This window comes from Lotus japonicus, chromosome 3 (genome assembly GCF_012489685.1).
Source record: "Lotus japonicus ecotype B-129 chromosome 3, LjGifu_v1.2".
Classification (NCBI taxonomy): Eukaryota; Viridiplantae; Streptophyta; class Magnoliopsida; order Fabales; family Fabaceae; genus Lotus; species Lotus japonicus.
In genome coordinates, this window is record NC_080043.1 from 33,106,447 (window position 1) to 33,122,986 (window position 16,540).

A 16,540-nucleotide genomic window follows, 5' to 3' on the forward strand; every position below is an offset into this window, starting at 1 on the left:
CACGAACAAACTAGCTACCACCGGACCCAACGAAGCCAGGTCCGAATGTAACACCCCATTTTTCCCATTGTTTTATTTAAAAAACGTTTATCAGAGTTTAAAAAAAACATATCTAGGGAGTATTACACTTCTTCACGAAAACTCATTAAAATTAACACTGATTGTGTTTTGAAAATTTATAAGTTCATATGGTTTTCAAAGAATGAATTATTTCAGCCTTTCATTCATAGCACAACAGACAAAATATGTATCCCAAAGATTTATATAAAAAGACGGGCAGAGTTTCCTCTGTATTTTCAGCATTTCTAAAATAACAAGACCTATCAATAAGATTTCTTAACCTGCCAGATAATCCTAAGATGCATATAATCTCTTATTTAAATAGGTTTATCTTCCATGTTATTCCAATAAAATCCATCATACTCATAAATCAATTCCTTAAGCACTTCGGCCATCAACAGTACAACATCGCCATAATTTAGAAAATTATTCAACAACTTCCATAAGGAGAGGTTATAAAATCCTCTCAACAGAAAAGCAAAAGTAACGTAAAATATCTACCCAATGTTACATTACAGAGCAAGACACTTTATTTTATTATGATAATAATAATAACATAAACTAAGACTCTCCGAAGCTATTCCTCATGAGCAACATCTCTACCTCCAGTACCTGTACGATGTCGCATAGAACATCATTCCAAAAGAAGGGTAAGAACTTACATTGCATAAAATATAGCATAACAAAGAGCAAGTAAACTATTCAGATTCTTCTTTATAAACTCTTCACATTTTCTTTAAAATCTGAGTAATTATAATATTTGCTCTCAAGACAGTTTCACAATTCTTATTATTACTTCGGAAAATTATAAGCTTTAAGAAGAATAATAATTCAACTTCACGACTTCACCACAACAGCAAAAAAATTCACCAACAATTCACCAAACACATAAACCACTGAAAAACGTGAAACTTAGTGTGTGAGACTCCAATGCATGCATGTGGTACCAATTGTTAACCTTAGCGGTATCACCGCGTCAACTCCATACAGTTAACAACCAATGAAGTCCACACCAGACTTCCAGAACCACTCCAGTTCTGGGACAAGCCCAAGTTTTCCGAGGAAAACCGACACGTTGCCTCTTGACTAAATGAAGTGTATTTCGTGCAAAAACTCATAAATTAAAACATGCAAATTTGAGACCACTCCAGCCCCAAATATATAACATATTTTCTCACCAAATTTCATAATGGAAATCACACCAAAATTGCACAAAATAACACTTCAATATAATTATCAAATCATTCACTATTTTACCGACAAGCTAACAACACAAAATCACCAAATGTCTCACATTAATTACTAGAACAGTTCCAGAATCAATTCCAGAAATAAACAGAAACATAGCAAACTTGCGGATAATTCTTGTACTAAACGAGCAGTCCAAAAATTATGAAAATATTACCAAACATAATCCTATGAGTTAGCTTTCATAAAAAATTGGTTTCACTCAATTTGGAATTCTGTAGAGAGAGTTATGCTCTCTACAGAACAGGCTGTTAGGGTGTCTGTGGGCAGAAGCAGAGTGAACTTGCAGATAATTCTGGTACTGAACGAGCAGTCCAAATTTTTTGAAAATACTACCCAACATAACACTATGAGTTAGCTTTCATACAAAATTGGTTTCACCCAATTTGGAATTCTGTAGAGAGAGTTATGCTCTCTACAGCACAAGCTGTTATGGTATCTGCGGGCAGAAACATAACCCAATTTTCCCCCAGAACGTCAATTTCGCTCAAAATCAATTTTGCTCACCACATGTTAACACTCAACACAGTATCTCAGTTCTGAATTTTCAAAGAAGTTGGGGTTTCCTTCATGTTAAACTCAACTTCTGTTATACTACAATTATACAAGGTAAATTCAGACCCTTACCTTCTATGACACCGGTACAAAGCCTCCTAGACCCTTTTCTTCTTGATTCTCGGCCTCTCCTCTTCCTCTCCACGATCACCGCCGCGCCTCTCCCCTTCTTCTCCTTATTTCCTCCACGCGACAGCGACTCTCCTCCCTTCTTCTTCTTCTTTCACGCGAGCAGCTTCAACTCTTCTTTCTTTTCTTTTCTTTTTTTTCTATAGTTGCTGCCCCATCCTTAATTAACCATCTAAACCTAATTCCTCAAGGGCTAAACTAAAAACCCCAAAATCTCTCCTAGTCCTTGTCTCCATTTTTAATCCTAACTTTCACCCCCTAACTCTCTTCCATTTCATAAAACACACCCAGCATCACAGAAAATATTTTATTTCATTAAAGTATTATTATATCGCCTAATAAACCACCATATGATATAATCTTATTTAAAATAAAATATGAATATTATTTTAATTAAAAACGGGGTGTTACACCGAACGGGAAAAGTCCCATCGAAACCAGATCTGGAAGGAACAAGTGACCCCAATATAGAACCGACAACATAGAGACTCCGGGAGCAAGAAAGACGAAAAAAGGAAGGAGAAAACACACTAGGGGCAGCGCAAGGGAGGGACAGTGCCCGGTTAGAGAGAAAGGAAACTGTAGTAAGGGAAGAAAATGAGAAATAGAGATTGAGGAGGGGTTGCCATCGCGCCAGGAGGGTGAACGGTGCGGCGACCACCTAGGCCGAGCCATTAGAGAGTGTTTCAAGATTATAAATTATATAATCTTAAAGAATATAAACCAACAAAAGGTTTATCAAGCCAAATAAATTAGACAGTTATATTTAAATATGTATACTTTACCACCAAGTAGGCAGATTAAATGGCACAGGTTATTCTACATTGACCCAATATCTTGGGCTTAAGTTAAACACAACTCGTTAAATACATGGTATGAGAGCTTTCTCTGCCAACTCAAAATTGCAAAAGGAATTTAATAGTTAAAGAAAATATGAATAGTCTATTCTCAGTTTCTCACATTATCATTTTACACATTTTAACTCACACATTGAAAACTTAGTACTTTTTTAGACAACAACTTAGTACTTTTTAAAAATAGCTTACCTCTTCTATCCGTGCTTTGACTTTTGTAAGTGTTAATGTGTGTTTTGTTAACAAGAAAAATTGTCCTTTTAAGTTATATTGGTAAGTTAGATTTTATATTTGTATGCATGCATAAAACATGAAATGATCAAAATAATCTCGTTAGCAAATAAAAACAGATGGAGTATAATTTGTAAGTAAACACAATATTAAATGTTGGCATGTATGTACAATTATTTTGGCCTTGCCCTGTGCAGTATTAGGAGTTTGCCCCCAATGTCAATGGAACAAGTTCTTCACATGAATGGAGAAGGGGAAGAAACAAGCTATGCAAAAAACTCCACATTTCAAGTACTTTCTTTCTCACACTATCATAAGAATATTTAAAATTTAGATGCATTACAATAATAATGAATGAGCTAATATTACATCGATCTATTTCTTTTTATTTTTAAATTTTGGTTTAAGGTCTTCATTGTCATAAGTACTAGCTGCATAGTAACTATGTTTGATTGATGTTTTGTCATTAATTAATACTATCTTAAGTAAAAAGATCAAATTAATATTTAACTTGTCATCAGGTTAATTTATCAAGAGATAAAGAACCATTTTTTTAATGAGAGACAAAGAACATTGTAGCCATAAGTGATAGGAATTACTCAATATACATTTCCCCCTCCCCCATTATGTCCATTTAGTTCTTCTTCTATTTAAAGTTTAAACTCTTTTCAAATGATAACTTAAGTGGTAAGAGTTGATGGAAAAATGAGTTGAGAAAGAAAATGTAATAAAATATAAATTCTTTCAATTCATTACATCCATAATTAAAAAAGCTTTGTTTTCCATAAAAAAAAAATCCTTATTTTGAAACCTTAGTTCATTGTAACCCCATATTATTATTATATATTATTGTTGTAGTTGTTACTTATTTTATTTTATTTTTCAGAGAAAAGTGATATTGGGAACAGAGCTTATTCTAGAAGAAAGTATTAAGAGATTGTTGCATCAAACCACTTATAAAAGTAATTTGAAAGTGGTCGAATTAGGTTGCTCTTCAGGACCAAATGCACTTCTTGTTGTGTACAAAATATTGGGTATCATTAATGAGACTGTAATGAGTTTAAATCGTGAGGCGCCTATACTTCAAGTTTATCTTAATGATCTTTTTGGAAACGATTTTAACGGTATCTTCAAGTTACTTCCTGATTTCTACCAAAGGATACAAGAGAGAGGAGACAACGTTGGATCATGCCTTATAAATGCAACTCCGGGGAACTTTTATGGAAGACTTTTTCCTAATAATTGCATCCATTTCTTTCATTCTTCCAGTAGTCTTCACTGGCTCTCACAGGTCATTTTATATTAAATTTGTTAAATTTATGTTTGCGAAAATCATATATGTGTATCTCTCACTCACACACACATACCAAAATAAAATCATTTATGTGGATCTCTCACTCACACACACATATGATATTGCTTTTTCCCTGACAGGCTCCCGAAGAATTGACTATGGGAGAAGAACCACTAAACAAGGGTCATATTCATTTAACATATACAAGCCCTGCAATAGTCTACAAATCATATTTTGAGCAATTTCAAAGAGATTTCAAATTGTTTCTCGGTTCACGTTCAGATGAACTAATACTTGGTGGAAGTATGGTACTATCTTTCCTTGGAAGAAAAAATGCTTTATTTGAAATAGGCGATTCTGGAGTCTTAATTGGTATCGTACTCAATGACATGGTCTTAGAGGTAGGTAACAAAATTAATTTTGTATTATCTTAATTATAAAATTTTCACGAACCGGCCAAAATGTAAAAATATTTTTTTGTAACTTGTCTTGGTATTTATTAGTAACCTCTTAACTAATATGTAGGGTTTGATTGAGAAGACATCATTGGATTGCTTTAATATGCCTTTATATTGTCCTACGATGGAGGAAGTTAAACAAATAATTGAGGAAGAAGGATCATTTACCATTCAAACATTGAAAACTATTCAAATAAGTTGGAATTCACACCTTCCAGATGACATTGATGTTTCTATTCTTGATAACAAAGTGAGAGGAGATTTGATTTCCAAGTCCCTCAGAGCTGTCATGGAACCTCTTTTCTCATTTTCGTTTGGCAAAGACATCATGCATGAATTATTCACAAGGTTCGGAAGGAAGATATCCCAAATCATGGAGATAGAGACATTGCAATACACAAATTTAATCATGTCCATCACAAAAAGATGACTTATTACCAAGCTAGCTAGTAATGTAAATTCTGTGCTGAAATACCCAATAAACGATGGGGCCAGATCTGATGGGGTATTTTCTACTGGTGGTCAATTTGTAACCATATCCTGCTACTTTTGAACTTCACACACATCAAATTGAGAATATTTGAATTTTTATGGAAGATGAAATAAGGAACTACATTAATGCCTATGTGAAATTATATATATATATATATTAAGTTCTTATGAGAAAAGTACTAATGTATTGAAGCTTATGATTTTGAAAAGTAATAATTATTTCAAAAATTACAAACTAAACAAGAATGATGTATGTTAACTAGTTGTATGTGCAAAGGAAAATATTGTAGAAAGTGTTAAGAAATGAATCGCATACCAATAAGGTCCATGTCCCATTTTTTTGTAGACTTCTGAGCACGTTGTGTGGGCTGTTGATTTTGAACCTCCTTGATTATAGGTGCACTATGCTGCGGTATAGGCTCATTGTGCTGCGGTATAGGCTCACTATGCTGCGGTATAGACTCACTAAGCTGTTGCACATGGTCAACATGCTGCGATATAAGGTCGCTGTGACGTGCAGAAACAGATTATTGGGGTGTTGTTGCTGAAGAAGAAGTCCTAAGACAATGTCTCTTTCTTTTAGCCATACCTGTAAAACCAAAATGTTAGCACTATGAAGGAAGACAAGACAACTATATATAAAGAATAACATCAAAAGAACCTCACAAGTTAAAACATCTTCTGGTAATAATATAAGTGAATTGCAAGTATTATCCAAAGGATCAGATCATGTAACTATATAATCTTGAAAATCATCTTCATCGATATTTCCATCAATGATATAATATAAAGGATCATCATTTGTGACAACTATTGCCAATTGTATAGGTTCAGTATTATTCGGAAAAATTTCCTCCAAGTTAGATGATGGATATGCCTCATCTGATACACTAATCTCTTCACCCATGTCATATAAGTCCCTTGGCTTCACATGCAAAGGTATACTCCAACCATTTTCTTTCTCATCATCAACATAAAAAACCATCTAGGCTTCAGAAGCTTTAATATAAGGCTCATCGTCTTCATGATCTCCCGTGTGTATTGGTCTTGTGAAGTTAATAGAGGTAAAACCCAAATCATCTTTTTTCATACCTCTAGGATTAGTGGTATTAGCCCATTTACATTTAAATAAAGGAATTGTGAATAAGCCATCGTAGCTGATTTCAATTATGTCTATCAGTTTCTCATAATAAGGGACCCCTCCAAATCTCATTTGGGAATCACTACTGCTTGAGTAACTTCTAGTGCCAAATGAACCAAAAACCCCACTATTTTGGGTTCTCAATCCTTTGTCTCGAACTAATGTACGAAATTTATATCCGTTAACATTATATGCAGTGAACCTTCTAGCTCGACAATCAGGCCCTTCAGCAAGTATGAGAAGAATCGATTTATCTGCCTCGCCAAGGGTGTCTGCATTATTAAAAATCTAAACATAATACACGTGTTAGTGGCGTGTTTAATACAAACATGCATGAATATTCATTTGACGTTGATTGAGTTGTTTCTTACATGATTATAGAACCAACCGAAAAACTCTTTATGAACCTTCTTGTCTATCTCAGTCGCACTCCTTGTGTGCCTTCTTAGTTTCCTCCGCACAATATCTCTATATTCCCTATATAGATATAAGTTAGTAGGCATGTAAAAAAATGGATCAAGTATGTCGTTTGAAGTGCTTACTGTTCATATTGATCAACTATTGAGCAATTGGTTAGAATATGTCGATGAGCTTGTAACCTTTCAATGGATGAAAGGGTGAAATATGAAGAGCGACCAACTGGTTTTCCCACTTTAGGAAAAAATTCAGCTACCTGTGTTTCCGGTTGCATATCATTAGGTTCATCATCAACACGACGTGGTCGATTCCATACGGTCTCAATATCATTGAGGTACCTTGAACAAAATGTTAGGATTTCTTGCATTAGGTAACCTTCTGCAATGGAGCCTGTGGGTTGTGCCCTCTTGCGCACATATGATTTGAGCAATCATAAGTACCTAATCAAAAGAGACATTTGATAGTTGATGTATATCACGGTAGAAATCACGAAATTAAAAAAAAAAAATAGAACTAGTTCATGTTTTGCCTCTCTACAGGGTACATCCATCGGTAATATATGGGGCCTCCAAGTTTAGCTTCCTCAACAAGGTGAACAACTAAATGGATCATGATAGTAAAGAATGAAGGGGGAAATAAAATTTCCATGTTACATAGAGTGAGCACAATATCATGCTGCATTCGATCTAAATCAGCCACACTCAAAGCTTTTCCGCACAATTGCCTAAAGAATGAGCCCAATCCATTAAAAACTTTTGAGACTTCGTTGGGCAATGTTGTTCGCATGGCCAGCGGTAGCAATTGCTCCATCAATACATGAAAATCGTGGCTTTTAAGCATCCCGCTCACTCGAAAATTGTCCAAATCAATGCACCTAGAAATGTTGCTTGAATAACCATCTGGCACTGTGATATTGCTTAAACTTGTTAAAACGGATTTCTTTCCTTGATTGGACATTGTATAAATAGCTAAAGGATACTTTCCATTCTCATCTGGCCAAAGATCATGCCTAAAGCCTATGGCTTGTAGGTCTTTTCGAGCATTCAAGTGATCTGTTGACCTTCCATCATTCAGCAAGGTGAATAGGATATTTTCACAAACGTTCATTTCGATGTGCATGACATCAAGATTGTGACGCAATTTATTGTGCTCCCAATATGGAAGCTCGAAAAATATGCTTTTCTTCTTCCATTGTTGGGTGATTTCTGAGGGAACTCTCTCACCAAGTGACTTTTTTCTCTTTCCACTTGTTTTATCTTTTCGGCCAAAGCTGACCTTAATGTCCTTAACCTGTGCAAAAATATCTGAGTCTGGCAAAGATTTTGGTGCATCACGTAACTCTTGTTGTCCATTAAACCGAATCTTGTTCAATCTAAATTTATGTCTCCTATCAAGAAATCGATTGTGACCCATAAAACACCACTTTAAACTGTGCTTAAGGCGGCACGGGACCGAGTCAAAATTACATGTAGGACAAGCCCGGGGAAGTCACTGATTTTCCACATCAAAGCAACATGTAATTTAAACATCTCCTTCGTCGACACATCATAAGCATCTACACCATCATGCCATAATTCCTTCAACTCCTTGATTAGAGGCTGCAAGTAAACATCTATATCATTTCCTGGTTGTTTTTTACCAGGAATTATCATTGAAAGGATAAAAGACGTCGGCTTCATACACACCCACGGAGGAGTGTTGTAGGGTATGAGAATAACGGGTCAAATGCTATTACTTGCACTCAATAAACTATGAGGATTAAAACCATCAGAAGCTAAACTATGACGAACATTTCTTGGATCTTTACTAAAATCAGTGTTTTTTGAGTCAAAATGCTGCCAAGCTTCAGAGTCTATGGGATGCCTGATCATGCCATCGTTATTAGTAGACACAGCATGCCATCTCATATCATTAGCAGTCTTTGAAGACAAAAACAATCTTTGCAATCGAGGCTTCAGAGGAAAGTAACGAAGAACTTTTCGAGGCACTTTCTTCTTGCACTTATCAACTTCTGACACCAGATTCTCACCATTTCCACTCGGTTCTCTCCATCTAGACATGGTACAAGTCTTGCATTGTTCCCTGTTTTCATCCGCACCCCAGTACAACATGCAATTTCTTGGACATGCATGTATCTTTTCATATCCCAAACCGAGTTTGGTTATATATTTCTTTGCCTCGTAAAATGAACTTGGAATTTGTGCATGTTCAAATGCATCATGTAGTAGTTCTATTGTCATTGTCATTGCCTTATCAGTCATCTTACATAGGCATTTGATATGATACAGCTTCACTATAAAAGAAAGTTTAGAATACCGTGTGCAACCTTCGTACAATGGTTGTTCCCCATCTTTTGCCAACTCATAAAACTCTCTAGCTTGATTTACTTGTGGCCCAACATTTGGCATTGGTCCTTCACCTTGGCCGACGCCTTCATTTGAATCATTGTCACGATGCATATCGACCCCAAAATCTTCATTGACCATGTTTCGGATAGGATCTTCATCATTCGCAATGTTTGGTCCTAAACTTGACACATTGGCAGTACCATTGTTTTCAGTTTCTACTTCATGGGACTCTCCATGATCAAAACAAAAGGTGTAATTTCTCGGGAATTGCTTAATAATTAAGTGTTCATACACTACATCCCTAGTCAGCCACTTTCTAAAATTGCATAGACCACAAGGGCATAATATTGCCCCATCAACAGAACTACGCTCAAAGGAAAAGTCTAAAAATCGCTTAACCCCTTCCTAATATGCAGGTGAATTTCGTGGCAACAAAATCCATGACTTATCCATTTCTATTTTATGTAGTAATCAATAAAAAATAGTAACATTTACAACAGAACTAAAATGTGAAGATAAAAAGATTGCAAATTAACTCGTATAAAATTAGTAAACAAGCTTCAAAACAGAAACAACACAACAAGAGCAGCATAACAATCACAAGAAATCAGAAATAAGAAATAAGTCATGGATCACATTAATTCTGGGTTTAGGTTTCTGTTAGTGTAATTTTTTTACTGATACTACCAGTTCTAATGCCAGCAGTTATTTTCTTTATGGGTTTAGGATTCTATTCTTCTATCCTAATAACTAACCAACTAAAGTTGGTTACAATTAGTTATTTCATTTGCTCTGTTTGCACCCAACCTACACTTGTTTAATGACAGTTTTAAGCACATGACTATCAAATAACTTACAGGTTAACCTATTCTTTTTAGTTACTATTGATCTTTGAAACCCAATATGTCTAGCCCTCATGCTATAATTTTCTATTTCTAGGTTTTAACCATTTTAAAATATTCTCAAATATGAATTAATCGTTAATAATTATTTTCTTTCTCTCATATTTATTTATTTAAATTGTTGAAGGAAAAGGGACTCTAATATTCATGTTTGTGTGTATGACACCAATTTGGGATATATTACTCACAATAGCTACTGGAACCATCAGGTTACCATTTAGTAGCCCTTTTCTCGATTAGATCCTCTTGTGAGCATAGACCAGCTGCTTTTTGTAGATTGAGTGGTAGTAAATTACTCAAAAGTTCAATGGAGCACTAATATTCCATATATTTGTATTTTGTAGTTATAGCAATCTCACATATATTCGAAAGCCCATTTTTAATTTGCCCCAGCATCAATTATATGTGTACATATCCTACATGGATGTTTTCACTTACATCCTTGCTAACATATGTAAGTCTAACAATTATAATCACTTTATAGTCATATTTTTGTCATATACATGATCAAAGTTGTGTATTGCAATGTCTCCATCTCCATGATTTGGGAAATCTTCTTTCCGAACCTTGAGAATAATTCGTCCATGATATTATTGCCAAATGCAAATGACAAAAGAGGTTCCATGACAGCTCTAAGGGATTTGGCAATCAAATATCCTCTCATTTTGTTATCAAGAACAGAAACATCAATGTCATCTGGAAGATGTGAATTCCAACTTATTTGGATAGTTTTCAATGTTTGAAGGGTAAATGATCCTTCTCCCTCAATTATTTGTTTAACTTCCTCCATTGTAGGACAATATAAAGGCATATTAAAATAATCCAATGTTGTCTCTTCAACCAAACCCTACATAGTAGTTATGAGGAGCATTAATAGTTACTTATAAATATGTAAATAACATGTTACTTACTGTACAACAAAAAATAATTTTCCTCGAAAATTTGATGATAAAGGTAATTCAAAACTTTGTTTTGTTGCATACCTCTAAGACCATGTCATTGAGTATCATCCCAATTAAGGCTCCTGAAGTACCTATTTCAAATAAAGAATTTTCTCTTCCAAGGAAAGATAGTAACATACTTCCACCAACAGTTAGTTCATCTGAACGTGATCTTAGAAACAATTTAAAATCTCTTTGAAATTGCTCAAAATATGCTTTATAGACTATTTCAGGGCTTGTATTTGTTATATGAATATGACCCTTGTTTAGTGGTTCTTCTCCCGTAGTCAATTCTTCTGGAGCCTGTCCGGAAAAAAAGAAGAAGCAATATTATGTATATATATGTACACACACATACACACACACACACATATATATATATATATATATATATATATATATATATATATAATACATACATAAGTGATTTAATTTTTTGCTTTGCTTTGCAAACACAAATTTACCAAGTTTAATATATAATGACCTGTGAGAGCCAATGAAGACTACTGGAAGAATGAAAGAAATTGATGTAATTGTTCGGAAAAAGTCTCCCATAGAAGTTCCCTGGAGTTGCATGTATAAGGCATGCTCCATTGTTGTGTCCTCTCTCTTGTACCCCTTGGTAGAAATCAGGAAGTAACTTGAAGATACCGCTAAAATCATTTCCAAAAAGATCATTAAGGTAAACTTGGAGTATAGGCGCCTCAAGATTTGAATTATTTTTAGTTTCATTGATGATAGTCAATATTTTATATACGACCAAAAGTGCATTTGGTCCCGAGGAGCAACCTAAATCTGCCACTTTCAAACTACTTTTAAAAGTGGTTTGATGCAAGAATCTCTTGATACTTTCTTCTAGAATAGGTTGTGTTTCCGATATCACTTTTCTCTGAAAATTAAAGTAAAATATACTCCCTCCGGTCCTATTTATAAGCAACAAAAAAAAAATTCGCATAGTTTAAGAAATGTAGTTAAACTAGATAAAATGCATTAAATTTGTCTTAAATTAAAATGAACTTCCAAAATTACCCTTTGTTATTAGTGTTGGAAAGTGGAAAAGAGAGAGAATAATTAATGAGACACATTTTACAAGTTAGAATTAATAAGGGCATCATTGGAAAAAATTAATTAATATAGCTCAAACTTTCATTTGGTTCTTATAAAAAGGACCAAGATTTTTCTTCTCTTTCATGCTTATAAATAGGACCGGAGGGAGTATCAATAACAATAAGTCAAACAATAAGAATATTTTTACCTTGAATTTTGGAGACAATTAACTAAGATTTCAAAATAATCATTTTTAGTGGAAAACAAAGCTTTTAATATTTCTCAACCATATCATTTCCTTTTTTATATTTTTGGGATAATAGAAAAACATATGTTCCCCTCTGCTAGGGCTTCTAGGTCTTTCGCCCCTCCTTCGGCGGCGACGAGACAGATTGGGTCGACGGCTGATCGAGGCGTAGGCGAAGTGGATGGCGAGGAGGAGGGTGATGAGCTGGACGGTGAAGCAGACGGAGGAACGAGATGGTGCAGCGCTGGTAGGAGGTCCTGCTTCTCTGTGTTCATTGACGGGATCGAAGAGTCGTCCGATTACCTCCATCTTCGTGATATTTGCTCGAAGTTTGGCAAGGTTGTCAATCTCTTTGTTCAACGGCAGAGGAAGTTTGGTAGATTTTTCCGATTTGGTTTTGTTCGTTATGGATTGAGAGATCAAGCGCTGAAGGCTATTCAAGGTCTGAATGGGTTTCGTTTGGGGAGTGCTTCCCTGTCGGCTTCCTTGGCCAGAGCCCCTCGGGACTGTGGCTTTCCCCGGAGCGGTTTTGGGTTGAGTTCTCAGGCTTCCTCTGATCAGGGGCAGAGGCTCGTTGCGCGTGTTTCTTGGCGGGATGCTGTCTTGGGGCAGAGGAAGGTTAGTGGCGTGATTCCTTTTCCTGAGGATGAGCTAAGGATGATCGGTGGTGTTGGATGTAGGAATGAAACGATGCTGAGAGTGCCGGATATTTTCCTCTTCCCAGAGATTTCCTTTACGGGCTCCGATTTGGATGATGAAGCGAAGATAGGAGAAGGGCTAAATGATGTCAGTGATGGTAGTTTGGCGCTGGTTTTGGCTGGGGACGAGTGTTGGCATAGAGACGGTTTAGCTGTTGTTGAGGAGGCGGAAGTGGTTGTAGATCAGAGGGGTGCTTTCTCAGATGTAAATCTTGCAGAAGTGCGTGGTTTTTGGGAGAATGGTTTGTCTTTTCTTCTCAAAGGTTCCTCGGTTGGGAGATGGAATCGTAACCTCTCCTACGGTCCTCGCTTCTGCTTGTCTTTTGCTCCCTCTCTTCTGTCGGTGGCTTTGGGTTCTTGGTGTTCGACGGCTTTGAGGAATTTTCTTCTCTTGCGTCTGCATCCGGATGGTTTGAGTAGTGAGAGTTGGGTTTGCCCCAATTCTTCTGTTTCAGTCTCCTCAGGATCTGGATCTTCGGCAGTTGGGACCTCTTCGCTTCAGGTGGTCTCGCCGGCTCTGTCAGGGCCTCTTCCTTCCGCGGCTTTGCCTTTCGCTGAGGCGGAGGAGGTCGCTGGCTCTGTGCCTGTTGAGGGCCTGGCTGATGTGGTGCCTGCTCTGTTGCCCCGCCGGCGTGGTCGACCCAAAAAGATTCCCCATGCTCGCCCCCTGGCTTGCGTGGCGGTGAGGGGTGTCGACGAGGGCTCTTCCCATTTGGCTTCGTTGGCTTCTGTTCCGGCGAGCGGTGGCCCTCTCTTCACTCGGTCAAAAAAGACGTGGCTTCTTGGCAAGGTTTTGGGGCTTGAGTTTGAGGGAAGCGACGTAGAGGCTATTCGAGGTTTGGAAAAGGTATACGAAGATCACTTCAAGGCTTGATTTGTGTAGTTTTCGGGCTATGTTTTGGGGCTGTCCTTGGGTGTGTTATTGTTTTCCCATTGATGTCCGGTTTGGTTATTAGGTCGGTGTTGATCCCTTTTTTCGGCTTAGAAGGGTTATATTTTGTTCTTCTAGATTCCTCGCTTTTTGGGGCTCTTTCCTCCTTAAGGGTGCTGTCCTTAGGGATTTTTTGTGGTTATGATTATATATTCCTTTATCTTTCAAAAAAAAAATATTTCTCAACCATTGTCCTAATAATGTGAAGTTGTGCAGAGAGTGTAAGTAGAAGAAGTGAATAGATATAATGGGAAATTCATATATGTATGTTGAGCATACCCAATCACTTATAGAGGCCAAAGTTCTATCTCTCTTGATAAATTATCTAGAATAGTTAAATATCAAATCGATCGTTTTACCATAGTAGTCAATAGCGGCAAATAGCGGCTCTATAGCGGCGTAGCGGAGCGGAGCGGCTCCCTGCCGCTATTGAGATGAAATAGCGGCCAACTTCACAATAGCGGTCGTAGCGGCGCGAATAGCGGCCAAAATAGCGGCAGATCGCGGCCAATAGCGGGAAATAGCGGCGCTATATGAACGAAGGAGAAAATGACTCAAGCCCCTTCGTTTTAAATTGTTGGGGAACCTTTTTATGGGCATGTTAGGACTTCTCAGGGCCATTATAGGTCAAAATTGATAGAATTAAGCTTCATTCTTCATTCAGATTTGCAAATTCGACTTCTTTACCTTGCTTTTGAGAAGTTATTAGTTGTGTGTTATGGTTCAAGACTCATGATTTTTATTTCTATTATGAATGTTATGAATTTTAGGCAATATTTGACATTGTTTGCTATTTATATGTATATAGTATTAAACTATTAATGATATAAAATTACATAAAAAAATTCAGAATAGCGGCCATCCCGCTATGCGCTATCACGCTATCCCACTTTTGGGGCCGGCCGCTACGCGCCGCTATCCGGGATTGACTACTATGCGTTTTACTTAATTACAAGAAAATATTAAGATGGTTTGTAATGATAAAATTTCAATCAAACATAGTTATTATGTGGCTAGCTAGTTCTCATTATGATGATGAAGACCTTAAACCAAAGTTAAAAAAAGAAATAGATGTCATTAGCTCATTCATTTTTATTGTAATGCATCAAAAATTTCAAATATATTATTAATAGTGTGAGAAAGAAAGTACTTGGAATGTGGAGTTTTTTGCATAACTTGTTTCTGCTCCTTCTCCATTCATGTAAAGAACTTGTTCTGTCGACATTGGAGACAAACTGCAAATACTGCACAAGGCAAGGCCAGAACTTCTGTTAATTAAGGCTGGTAACAACATTTAATATTGTGTTTGCTTACAGATTACTATATTTGATATTTCTAGAGAGATAATTTTGATCCACTCATATGTTTTATACAAGCATAGAAAAGTGAAATCTCACTTACCGATATAAATTAAAGGGACATATTTTTCGCTAATCAAACACACATTAAAACTTACAAAAGTTATGCACATTAAAACTTTATCAAGGGGTAAACTATTTTTTTTTTTGCCATGTGTGGCTTAAAAGTGCAAAGTGATAATGTGAGAATAGAGAATTTATATATATAAATTTTTGAAATCAAATTCATATTTTTTTTTGAATGGGAAAGAAATCAAATTTATACTTAAATATACCTCTCTAATTTATTTGGCTTGATAAAGTTTTGGTTGGTTTATTTTCTGTAAGATTATATAATTTATACTTTCAAAAAAATTATATAATTTATATTAAATAGTCTTAGTAGTTTCCCTTTTTATCTCTTACTTTAATTTTTTTAAATCCTTTATCTCATACTTTGAAATTAAAAAAAAAAATGATTAAAAAACATAATTAATATTCATGTTTTTATAAAAAATATTATCTAACTATCTAATATTTTCACTATCCCTCTTATTAATTTTAATTTCTTAATTTTTCTAACATTTTTAGAACTATTCTAAGGTTATTTTACATCAGGAAGCATTTAAATTCCCCTCTCCTCCCATGATTGATCCCTTGACTTTTCCACTCCAACTGATAACTCATATGTCTCAGCTTTTACTACTTGAACTATCATTCGGTGATATTTTAATTTAAGATTATAAGTAGTATAGTATAATTAATGCTCTTTTTTTTTGAAAACAAAAGATATATATATATATATATATATATATATATATATATATATATATATAGATAATGTCGATAGTACAAATAGTCATCTAGTGCTACAGAGCAGAAAATAAAACTGCAACCCAACGATCATGAGAACAAACTCAGATCAAAAACCTACGAGACGGACATCCGTCGGGGACCTAAATTGTGACAAAAGTCACACAACCCAACAAAAACGGAGCCGCATCTCGGCACTAGAAAAGCAACAACGCACGAACTATCGACCATAAGAACCTCAGAACTAAGCCCAAGAGATCAAAACACCACCGATGGCTTAAGCTGCATCATGACCACCAACCTAGTATGCATCGAGACTCCAGAAATACTCAACCGCGCAATACCTCAAAAGCAGAACAGAAGAAGCTCTTCAACTGCCGCCGGCATCAAAGTTGCA

The 16,540-nt window shown here is 35.9% G+C and overlaps 2 protein-coding genes across 5 annotated transcripts in view; one reads left to right on the top strand and one right to left on the bottom strand.

The window, feature by feature from the left end:
- Positions 1–421: 421 nt before the first annotated feature.
- LOC130749468 (probable caffeine synthase MTL2) overlaps positions 422–16,540 on the bottom strand; it is a 19,147-nt gene continuing 3,028 nt past the window's right edge. Inside the window, exons 1-4 of one of the 4 annotated variants that reach the window (XR_009022929.1) lie at positions 11,555–14,416; positions 11,113–11,373; positions 5,638–5,910; positions 422–672 (exon numbers count right to left, since the gene is read on the bottom strand). Coding sequence is in view for 3 of the 4 variants with exons in the window: in XM_057602838.1 (XP_057458821.1) it covers positions 10,614–10,976; positions 11,113–11,373; positions 11,555–11,959; positions 15,144–15,218 (1,104 nt within the window). In the remaining variant the exon portion in view is untranslated. Of the gene's footprint in view, positions 673–4,919; positions 5,911–10,491; positions 10,977–11,112; positions 11,374–11,554; positions 14,417–15,143; positions 15,238–16,540 lie in introns of those variants that run through there. The other 3 variants (XM_057602838.1, XM_057602837.1, XM_057602836.1) reach the window with 3 other exon arrangements.
- LOC130743994 (probable jasmonic acid carboxyl methyltransferase 2) lies at positions 2,765–5,259 on the top strand. Its single transcript, XM_057596191.1, has 5 exons — positions 2,765–2,805; positions 3,275–3,368; positions 3,964–4,368; positions 4,512–4,772; positions 4,897–5,259. Exons 1-5 carry the CDS (start codon positions 2,765–2,767, stop codon positions 5,257–5,259), a joined length of 1,164 nt encoding a protein of 387 aa, XP_057452174.1.

Excerpts from the sequence above, each read along its gene's own strand:
- LOC130743994 (XM_057596191.1), top strand. The coding sequence starts at position 2,765 with ATGTATACTTTACCACCAAGTAGGCAGATTAAATGGCACAG. Across the intron at positions 4,369-4,511 it reads GTCTTCACTGGCTCTCACAG|GCTCCCGAAGAATTGACTAT; the intron begins GTCATTTTATAT and ends TTTCCCTGACAG. Across the intron at positions 4,773-4,896 it reads TCAATGACATGGTCTTAGAG|GGTTTGATTGAGAAGACATC; the intron begins GTAGGTAACAAA and ends ACTAATATGTAG.